Here is an 11,528-nt window from a genome sequence, read left to right as displayed (position 1 = left end):
CAACCAGGGAAACTCCCCCCTGTCAGGTGTAAAGGAGCAACTTGGACACTCAGGCATGAAGGAAGCATGAGTTCAAGTCCGTTGCTCTCCCCAGGTTGGCGGAGGGTGTGTAGAGCCCAGGATCACATTAGATAATTGACACAGGGGTGAAAAATGGGTTACAAAATCGTGGGATATATATATATATTTTTTTAAAGAAAAAGATCAGCCATTTCTGCCATTTTAGAAAAATGTTTGAAGCTTTTTTCGACATGGACACGATTGAGGATTATGCAAATATAATTGCGATTAGAGGATGATGTAATAAGTGTGGCATGACAGGCCTACCTCCTTCTTCCCCCTTCCTTCTTCTCCTCTTCTCCTCCCCTTCGCTCCTCCTCGTCTCCTCCCCTTGGCTCCCCCTCGTCTCCTCCCCTTGGCTCCTCCTCCTCTCCCAGGATGTCCCGGCAGGCGTTCTCCACACACTGGATCCCCAGCAGCTGGGCGGCGCGCAAAGATGTTATAGTTAACGGAAACTTAACGAAATAACGAAAACCATGCATTTTAAAACAGTTTTTTTTTAAATATTTAATATCATATTGTCCATGTCCCTCAAACGTATTTCTAATGGTTTGAGCCCTCAATCACCACTCTGATTATAACCGGTCCTTGTCATTTCTTTCTGGACTTTGAAGCAGTTTTAGCTGCAGTACCACAATGTCCTGAGGTGGTGGGGGCACTGATATTTAATATTTGAGTTATTATAATACTGATGCTAGATAAAAATCAGGCTTGTTTGTTTCCATTCCATGCGAGCTTGGACAATCAACAATGGCGGACATTGTAAACAAAGTGGAACTGAAGACTGAAGGAGGAATTATACAAAGTAGGGTGATACTGATGACATCACGCACATGACCAGTCACCAAATCAGTTGAGCTGTTCCTGAGAGCAATTTCTGTAAAAGCCCCTATATGATACGAAACCCTGAATGTTCAAAATTGCGTATTTGTGGGGATAGAAAACACATAGGGGAGTCCAAAAAACACCCAGAAACCACACCCGTGTGACCATACATCATCATGCATCATCTGACCTATCAAGACATTTGACCTATTGTGTCCTTTCATTGTCATTGGTAAATATTGAAAAAAACAAAACTAACACAAAAACTAATAAATAAACTAGCAAACCCACATTAAAAACGAATTTAAACAAACAAAAACGTAAACTATGATGTAAAAATTCCAAAGCATTCCAACCTGCGCGGCTCGCAGCACGTCTCTCATGTTGGACGCGCGGATGGTCAGCGTGGCCGTGTAGGCGAAGTCCAGCAGAGCGTCCAGAGCGTCCGGAGACACGCAGTCCAGCTGGCACACCGAGAACGCAGAGTCCCCTCCCCCTGGTTGAATAAAACTTAAAGTTAGTTTTAGTTACAGTCCAGCTGGCACACAGAGAATGCAGTCACTATAGTGGTCATTTAGAATAAAACTTAAAAGTTAGCTTTAAGGGCCTTTCAAACGTGAAGCGATATAACGCGGCTGTAGTTCATTATCAACGAGACCTGCGTTTTTGCGCGGAGCACTGGGGAGCAGTCGCGGTGCGACAACGCAAGCGTATTTTTACGTGAGCGCGGTCCCGTGAATTTGTTTGCGCGCATGCTCGTTTCGTGCACACGCCCGCGACTCACCAGACCTGGATACTCTTTAGCTTTTTGAGTGGTGCAACCACTCCTACATCCAGCAATGTCCGTGTACCTGTTTGTTTGTTTGTTTGTGATGTAGGTCAATGAGCACGAGTGGTGTGCGTGAAATTGGAACGAGAGAAGTATGTGACATTGCTGCCACCTGCTGGACGCAAATCAACTTCTGACTGCCACGGTCTGTGAGGCTGCGCATGCAGCACATCAACAGATGTTGTTGCTACATAAATAGCGTCAATGCTAGCGAGCTAAAATATAGCCATCCTTGCTCTAGAAAGCACCAATGTTTCCATCTAGACCACCGGATTATCAGCAAAGACCTCCAAAAATCGCGCTAATTGACCAAACCATGGAGAGCTCCGTAGATTAGGAGTTATTCAGCTTTTAGTCTGCCTGTATAATGGGAGGTGAACGGCAGCGCGCATGCGCGATCCATAATAAAGTTAATCTAACGGAGCAGAGAGAGAGAGAGAGAGAGAGAGAGAGGAGTTGCACCACTCGGTTCACACAGGTGTGATTTTTAATTTATGTTTGTATCTCACAGTATGTAGAATGGGTACAAGCTTTCAAACAAAAACAAGTCAATACATGAACTGCTCTGGGTCCTCAATTTTCAATTAATCAGAAAGATACTTAACCCTCCCATGGCCAATCACGTTATCCGCGTGGTAAATCAACAAATCCCACGTGGCCAATAACGTTATCCGCGTGGTAGACGTACTGCCCTGTCAGTACGTCTTTTTATAACGATTTTTAGACTTTTATTTTTTATGTAATCTACCAAAAAACGGCCGAAATCCGCACTATCGTGCACGCGCGCCGTCTCTATGTGAATCGCGGCAAAAAATCTGATATTTTGGGATCTTCTGGGCTCGATTTGGGTGAGTTATGATCAAGTTATGAAAAAGCTATTGTTAGCTTAGCAATCCGAGGAGCCAAGCTATATGCTGAGGGTCAAACTGGCACAGGTCGTTTACTTCCTTTTGAACCTGAAGTGATTTTCCAGATTAGACTTTTTAGCCATTTTCAGCATAATGGTGCGTTCCCGCCATCTGGTGGCAATTAAGGGTATTTCACTACACTTGCCAAGTCTTGGCGAACCATATTATTTAGACCGCAGATCTTTAAAATGACGAATTAAGAAATGGGGCATTGGCCAGCATTAGCCAGCTTTGGCGACTTTTTGAATGGCAATCAAAAAATTTGAGATATGACCACAATGTCATGAAATGTCTCATTTTAAAGCTGCAAGTCTGTACTTTACAATGAAAAAGTTTCAGTGTTTCAGTGAACAGTGAAACCAAGGTGTATTAAAATGCTTATTAGTAAACAATGGAAAATGCTAGAATCATAATTATTTTTTCATTGTAAAGTACAGACTTGCAGCTTGAAAATGAGACATTTTGTGACATTGTGGTCATATCGCACATATTTCTATTGTTATTCAAAAAGTCGCGAAATCTTGGCCCAATGCACAATAAGATGTTATTAATATTATCCAGTAAGAGGGTTAAGTACAGTAGTTGAAGTAAATGACATGTACTTAGTTACCTTCCACCAGTGATTATGGGAAGTCATAATAAAACATTGCATATTGTCTATTTCCTCAGTGTGGCCTGTAGCACCATCTACTGGCTCACATGTCTACACACTCAACATTATGTAGAAGGATTTGAACCCAGAAATAGAAAAGAGAACATTACTGATTGTCTTCTATTAATAGTAAATAACATTAGATCATCTGAGCTTTATGCATTTTTACTGAATAGAAAGTCACTTCCATCAGTCAGTATTATGTTGTTGGTTATTATGGAAACTATTTCATGTTTTAAGAAAAATGTCCAATTAAATTACAATTTAACCATAATATGGTTAAATATACCATGCTATTGTCTGCTAATTGGAAGTGATAAATCAGAATAAGTGAACATGAACTGTAGTCAATAAACATAGTAAATAGTAACATAGTAGTGGTAAATAGAATATAGTATAGTGCCTCAAATAAACTACAGGATAGCAGCTAAACAAGGAACCTAGTGTTTACCTATAACAACCTGATATCTAAGTACCTTTCTGTACATGTGTGGTCGAGAAACGGAAAAAAAACTACATTAATGAAACAAAAACACGATATTATTGAGTAATCTGCATAGTAAACTAGCATGTGTTATTCTGTTGAAGGAAAAAATGACTTGCCAAAGCAGCAGGGATACCAGGAGAGTTCAGTTATTTAGCAGAATTATTAAAACTTTTAGAATATCTGAGCTAGCTATAGCTAGCTGCCTGCCTGCCTGCATCTAACCTGATTGGTCCATCCATCTGATCAGTGCACCTGTGTGTGACCCTCTGATTACACACCCATTGATGTCAATCTGAAGCCACCAAGTGTTCAAAAACAATGCAATGAGAAAAAGAGGTTGTGCATCAGCAATGGTTCTCATTGGAGTGAGTGTGCATCAGCAATGGTTCTCATTGGAGTGAGTGTGCATCAGCAATGGTTCTCATTGGAGTGCTAAACCCAAATACAGTATACCAAACGTAGCACATCCAAAAGTTTAGATAAACCAACGCGCACACACACACACACACGCACGACAGGGGAAACCATGCAAGGCACCAACCCTGCACATGGGGTTAAATTAAGGGTTGAGAGTCTTGCTCAAGGACACTTCGATCGGGGGAGCCCACAGGGATCGAACCTGGGATCCCCAGGGTTCACATCTGGCTGCTCTAGCGGCCACTCACACCCGTCTCTTTTTGCACACTGAATGCTGCTGAATCTTATGATGAGCACTTTATTGGTCTCGTGCGTATGCACATGCACTTCCTATGGCCAACGTGCACTTATTGCATAGCACTTTAACGCTTGTACTTTAATGGTTAATGTGCACTTTACTGTACTTTTGGTATCTGCGATGTGTACTGTTTGTTGTATTTGTTGTTTCATTGTTTGATCTAAAATCCGGTGCGTTGTCGTTAGAAAATCCAGTGCGCTGTGCACCAGGTGTGGCGAGTGCCCTACCCTGAAGCTGGGGTTGTCCGGTGTGAATTATTTACGAACGACCACAGCTGTCGTTCGTAAATAAGGCACACTGAACGCACTCTGTGACGTCACCGCCCACCACACTAAACAAACTGACCACATTCCCGGTACGCATTTCCGAACACACCCTAAATAAACTTGAACCTTGAACCTCTACCGCTGAGCCACTGCCGTCCAGGTGACACACACACACACACACACACACACACACACAAAGTAATTTTCATACTTTCTATTTCATGGGAATTCAAGCTTAGTTTACTGGATAGTGAAAGTTATAAGAGAAAAGAGAGAGAGAGAGAGAGAGAGAGAGAGAGAGAGAGAGAGAGAGAGGGAAGAGGAAGTGGGAAGTCCTACTACTGTAAGTAACAATGTTTATGTGGATTTGAAATAGTCGTGTTGTCAAGATTATACCCAGAAACTGTAAGTTAAATGTAACACCTTATTCTTAAAGCTGTTGGTTTGACTTGTAGTAGTTGTTTATTATGAACATATATTTTTGTAAAAATGTTCGCAGATAGATACTGTATGGTATGAGCTGATTTGTGAAATCATGTTTCCACTCGTCCTTAGTTAACCCCTTCCTTCCTGCCATCAGAACAAGAACAGAGTTTTTTTGTACTGTATATGTCAACGGTGGTTTGGTTTGAGTGACTATGACAGGTCTGGTTTTTGAGTGGTGCAACCACTCCTACAACTACAACCAGCATTGTCCGTGTACACCTATGTACCCATGTGGTCATGAGCACCAGTATTAGCCTGTGGGGGGGAGCTGCACCACTCAGTTCACACGGGTGTGATTTTTTTTTTACGCTTGCATTGTTGCGCCCCTCTTGAGGAGACCTGTCGTTGATCCAGTCAACAACGCCTGCGTCCCTTGCTTCCCGTTTGAAAGGCCCTTTAGTCATATTTTAGTCGTCTGAAATGCTTTAGTGTTGGTCTAGTTTTAATCGACTAAATGTCACACGATTTTAATCTATACAGTTGATTTAGTTGACTTAAATCAGAATCCGTTTTTAGAAGTAAAAAAAGTGGGTGAAATTCGATTTCCCATCGTGTTGTTCTTCCAAGAAAACGAAGGGATTCGGGAACTGTGCACAAAAACTAATTTCACCAACTTGTTTTTACTCAAATGTAATTTGCTTTGATGTCGTCATAATGGCTGATTTTACACTGCTGAAAAGAGCCGGTCGATTGCAGATCGCCTATTTTCAGCATGCATGCAACAAAACATAAAAGTACTTGTCTTTTAGTTCTACTGGATGTCTTCTCCACTAGTCCCTCCCTGACACTTTAGTCTAGTTTTTATTTGTTGAAAGAAAATTCAGTTTTATTTTCCCATGTGAAAAGAAAAGGTAACGGACAAACAGTTTTAGCGTCATAGTTTTAGTCAAAGGAAAAAAACACCATACCTCCGAGGCCGCCCTCCTCGTCCACGCCGAACAGCCGGCGGAAGTACAGGCTGACGGCGGCCATGACGGAGCGGTGCGTGGGGTAGCGCGCGCCCCGCGACGTCAGCGTCAGGTCGCACAGCAGCCCCGCCCTGCGCTGGTCGTTGAGGCGAGACAGGAGCTCGCTGCTGTGCTCCGGGAAGGGGATCCCGATGAGACCGTCCTCGCCGGATGACATCACCACCTGGACAGGACACATGCTTCATTTAGGACAGTGGGTTTTCAACTAGTGGTCCTTGAGGGAGGGTGGTTCCAGGAGGTCCCCAGCTAAATGATGGAGAGTCGGAAACCAAATGGACCCTTATAGATCTTTAACCCATTTTGGGCGGGGGGAACCCCTTTTGGTGTTAGCATTATGTCATGCTTTAGCTATTGAAAAATAGCAGATCTACAAGCTCATAGAGCTTGTAGGTCTGCTATTTTTGAGTGGTGCAACCACTCCTACAACCAGCAATGTCCGTGTACCTGTGTACCTGTGTACCTGTGTGTGTCTATGAGCACGAGTATGTTACTTATTTATACCAGTAGGGGGCGCCAGAAACAGAGAGAGGGGTAGTGCTGTGTCTCTAATATATGAGAGAGAGAGAGAGAGAGAGAGAGAGAGAGAGAGAGGGGGGGGGGGGGGGGGAATTGCACCACTCAGTTCACACGTGTGTGATTTTTTTTAACTGTCAGGATTTAGAAGACATTTTTAGAATCTGATCTCAGGTCAAAATGGGTTAACTCTTGAGTTTTACGCTCTCAAGAGTTAATTGTCAAACATCGATTCTGCATTATATAATTTATTTATAAGTCTTACTCTACACAATTAGACAATGTAGATTTTTTGTATTTTGATCAACGTTTGCCTGTTATCTCTCCTAATGGTAATACATCAATACAGCATGGAATTGTGGACAAAATCTTATCCAACGATAATAAATAACATATTCTAAGTTTTGACCACCATTTGATGAGAGACTAAAACTCATCCAATGGTGGTCCGTGGCTCAAATGCAGAATAAACAATGGATCGACATGAAAAGGGTTGAAAACCACATGCAGATTTAGGAACACAGCATGACCAAGAACCATCGCTTGGCCACTAGAAGTTATTCTATGTGGGCGCAGCAGGCCCCAATTGTGGAGAACTAGAATTTCGCCCGGCTTCGCCGGGCTCATCCCAGTGTCGTTGCAATAACAGAAAGTGTTTTTTATTTCTCATAAATACGCAAACATGGTGAAACAACTACAGTCACAGAGAGCAGTGGCAAGGTAGCTGCTGCCTGCTAACGATGCAAACAACAGCCTTGCCTGTCGTGTGTGTGTGTGTGTGGGGGGGGGGGGGATAGCACTAATTTTCGACATTTTACTGTGTCATAAATATGTACATCTGTAGCCTATATTGTGATTACATTTGACCGTACGTTATATTCTTGTGAAATATTCAGTAAAGTATTGTGGTGAAATATTCACCCCAAGTTGATAAGATATGCAGAGAATATAATAGCAAGAAGCCCCAGTTTGAAATGCATTAGGCCACAGACCCCCATTTGATACCATTTGCTCTCTGGGAAAATCAGGGTCCATTTGGTTCCATTTGTATGCTCTTGGAGTATGATGACTGTGCTAACAGTATTATCATCAAATATGTCTCAGTTTGAAGATTCAAAAAAACATATTTCATATGTGTGAGCTTGTAAAGTCGAACGTTCAACCTAGAGACAGTGTTGCCAAGTCTGATCATTATAAGCTACTTTGGACTTGTTTATCTATTGGTAGTCCTTGACATGGAAATGTTTGAGTTCCACTGCTCTGAAACAACATTAGACAACAAAGTGTGACAGTCAACACTATAATTGATTATTTTAAGACTAATTTCCGGACCATTTCTGATTTACCTACTTTGAACTGGCCTATTAACATTTTTATAGACCTGGTTGCTTGTTTCACTCTCACATCCACGATATGTGGCAACCCTGGTCCCTGGTTTGTTTTGCGTGTGGATGTTGTTTTGTGTTGCTTTAGCATCTTTAGCACAGTATCTATCACAGGGTGCAGCAGCTGCTGCTGTCATGAAAACGCAAGTTTCTGTCCCAGAAGCTCACGTTAGGTCTGCGCACACTGTACGTTGCTATGGCAAGCTGTCATCAAATGCTGCTAACGTTGTGGTCAGCACTGTTAGCATGTGTGCTATCAGGCAAAAGCTGAGATAGATATAAAACTACTGGCCAAAATGTCATACAAAACACAACCCCTCAAATCGGAATGTGATTGTGACCTACAGACCATCATGATTTGCTTGCTGGACCTATAAATAATTTATTTGCATTAAATTGCCACTCGCCTTAGCCTGCATGCCTATTCTGTGTCTCTGTGTGTGTGTGTGTGTGTGTGTGTGTATGTGTGTGTGTGTGCGCGTGTGCGCAAGACAGACGTGCGTGTGTGTGCAGGCTGAGAGCTGCTGACTGTGATTGACGTGTGAGCTGGATAAATCAGTGAGAGTTGGAAAAAGCGCACGCAGAGCCAACTCGCAGGCAGTGCCTCAGGCCAGATGCCTGAGAATCGGCACAGGATTCTCTGGGTCACCAGTGTTGGTGTGACACACACGGCTTCCACATTTAGCTTCATACTGGGTGAAAGTGGCGTTCCAAAAATTATTTTTCCCCTCGGAATTGTTATTCACAATGAGATGGAGTTGAGGTGTTTGTGTTTGCTTGCTGGAGCTATAATTAATGTATTTGCATTAAATGTCCACTCGCGCATCGAAGTAAAAAGCAAGATGGCCGATTGTGAGAGTGAAAAGTAGCTGTGGGGGCGGGCCTGGAGGGCCTATGAGAACACGGAACAGTGTTGCCAGGTTTGCGAATTGTAAGCGAGTTGTAGTGTGTGTAAGTAGCCTGGTTAAAAGGCCTTGTTTCTGCCCGTGTTGGGGCAACAGAACATGTCGACCAGTTTTGTTAACCGCTTTTGGTCAGGTGACCAACTCCACAAATGTTAAATTAGATAATGTCATTTGAACATGAGTTTAATGCTTTCGCCAGCAGGGGGCAGGTGTGTCCAACTAACTGATTTAAAAGGAGAATTTCATACTAGAAGGCTCTCTTACCTTTATTTGTAGTTGTTACGTCCCCACCAAAGAGGTCCAGGTGTTATTTTGTGCAAAAGCGCATTATTGGCTATTTCCCCTACCATAAGCCCTCAATTAATTGAATTGCATTGAATTGAATGGGGCATTGGGTTGTTGTTGCTTATTCCCATCGCTCAAAATTAGTTTTTGTATATATCCCCTCTTCATAATGTAAATAGTATCCCAAGCGGCACACTGTACTACTTAGTTTGATGGAAATAAGCGAATTAGCACAAAAACCCAACACCCAATTTAGGGCTTATGGTAGGGGAAATAAATAGCCAATAATGCACTTTTGCACAAAATAACACCTGGACCTCTTTGGTGGGGACGTAACAACTACAAGGTAAGAAAGCCTTCTAGTCCGAAATCCTCGTAGTTTCTAGGAATGAAGTCCATGTTGATCTGAGAACTGTCTCTCTCTGACAGCTCTGTTAGACCAGGGAACGTGCCTATTATGAGAGAGAGAGAGAGAGAGAGAGGAGAGTTGCACCACTCTGACACATGGGTGTGATTTCTTTTCTATTAATTTGGTCATTAAGGTCCACAGCATAAGAGGCCTGCTCTGCCGGGAACATCGCTATAAAAGTGTTGGCCATTTGTGTATACCACACCATAAGACAACCTATAAAAGCAACATTTCCCAAATTCCATCATACTTTTAGTAGCACGCGACATGTCAAACTAAGGGCCGTTTTCATGATTCTGAATCCATTCCAAGCACTAGTTTTACATTAAAAAAACACTTCTAGTCCTTGGGCTAAAAACGGCCATTGCCACAAATGTGCTGACCTCATCACATTTGTGCTGATCATCACATTTGTACGTATACACACACCTCAGCAGACCAGATTTTACACAAATAAGTGCCCCCCGCCCATCCAATGATAGTTTTCACGTTGCGCCCAGAGGCCCAGCGGAGAAACACACACACACACACACACACACACACACACACACACACACACACACACAGTCACACAATTTACAATTTACAATTTAGGCATTTAGCAGACGCTCTTAATCCAGAGCGACTTACATTAAGCAAGAACAAAAGCATGGGAATACATCACATAAAAACATTCGTCATGAAACATGCGTAAGCTAAGAAAGTAACAGTGGAATATCTATATAATGAAACTTATACGTATGAACTATACATATATACTACTATGCTATACATATGTACTATGGCGTGCTATGACTATATACAATGCAATTCTAGTGCTGTCTACATAACATGCTATAAGTCTGTTTCAAATGCTATCTAAGTCTACAGAAGTGCTATCTAGGGTAACACACAACTAACCTGATCCAGTTTAGACACACCCCTAACCACACAGCATGCCAGTTGCTTTGTTCCCCACACCTGCCATTGTGTGTAGTTTGACTTTGAAGTTCAAAGTTTGAACCAGCCTTGTTCAGCTAGTCAGCCCAATGAACCCATCACAGAACACACACACGCCTCCCTATTATGCTCCCCCCACCCATCACGACTTTGGAAAAGATAAGCAAAACTTGCCAGCTGTTATTAAAGCCAACGTCCTGGTAAAGTAGAAACTAGTTGTAAACGTTAAAGGCAATTTAAACTACAGAACACTAATATCATGCAGTGTGCGTGTGGATAATAAACTATTTTGTTAAAGTAACATGTCTTGACTGAATGGGGGAAATAATAATAAGCGCCCTGGTTTCGGTTGTCCTGGAGAAATGTATATGAGAGAGAGAGAGAGAGAGAGACAGAGAGACAGACAGAGAGACAGACAGAGAGACAGACAGAGATATGGGGGGGATTGAGAGGCGATATAATAAACTATAAATAAACAAACATGAATAAAAACCTTGTGTTATATCAGGCGGTGTGTGTGTCTCTCTCTCCCGTCGGTAGTCACTAGTCACAGTCAGTCAGGCTCTCTCTACCTGGTGAGTGCAGACTGTGCAGTGAGTGTCACCTGCATCCCCCTTCCTTCCCACCTGAGCCTGTGTGTGAGTGAGTGAGTGAGTGTGAGAGATATTAGTTACAAATTAAGTTACAAGGCTGCCTGCATTCTGGAGCGTCATCTGTCGCGCGTGCTAAGCTGCGTTCACCTTTGGAACAGTACGAGATTCAGTCATGATTCTCTGTCCCGTAATAAGGGTCCATTTGGTTTCATTTTACACTCTCAAATCGTGTTTTTGGAAAGCAGCGCTGCAGCGCGGCGTCACAGGGCGCCGCCATCTTTGACTGTTTGTCCACATTCACAA

The 11,528-nt window shown here is 42.7% G+C and overlaps 1 protein-coding gene across 1 annotated transcript in view; it reads right to left on the bottom strand.

The window, feature by feature from the left end:
* The window catches only part of LOC308318752 (zinc finger and BTB domain-containing protein 7B-like), a gene marked incomplete at its 3' end in the record, with an annotated part of 12,009 nt that extends 519 nt beyond the window's left edge, over positions 1–11,490 (bottom strand). Inside the window, exons 1-5 of the mRNA XM_080768378.1 lie at positions 11,373–11,490; positions 11,126–11,264; positions 6,137–6,359; positions 1,242–1,381; positions 328–479 (exon numbers count right to left, since the gene is read on the bottom strand). Coding sequence (XP_080624504.1) covers positions 328–479; positions 1,242–1,381; positions 6,137–6,353 — 509 coding nt within the window. The 5' untranslated portion in view covers positions 6,354–6,359; positions 11,126–11,264; positions 11,373–11,490. The remainder of the gene's footprint in view (positions 1–327; positions 480–1,241; positions 1,382–6,136; positions 6,360–11,125; positions 11,265–11,372) is intronic.
* Positions 11,491–11,528: the final 38 nt, after the last annotated feature.

The sequence above is a fragment of the Protomyctophum bolini genome (assembly GCF_963924005.1).
Source record: "Protomyctophum bolini genome assembly, chromosome: 7".
NCBI classification, from domain to species: domain Eukaryota; kingdom Metazoa; phylum Chordata; class Actinopteri; order Myctophiformes; family Myctophidae; genus Protomyctophum; species Protomyctophum bolini.
This window is presented reverse-complemented; position numbering and strand designations above follow the sequence as displayed.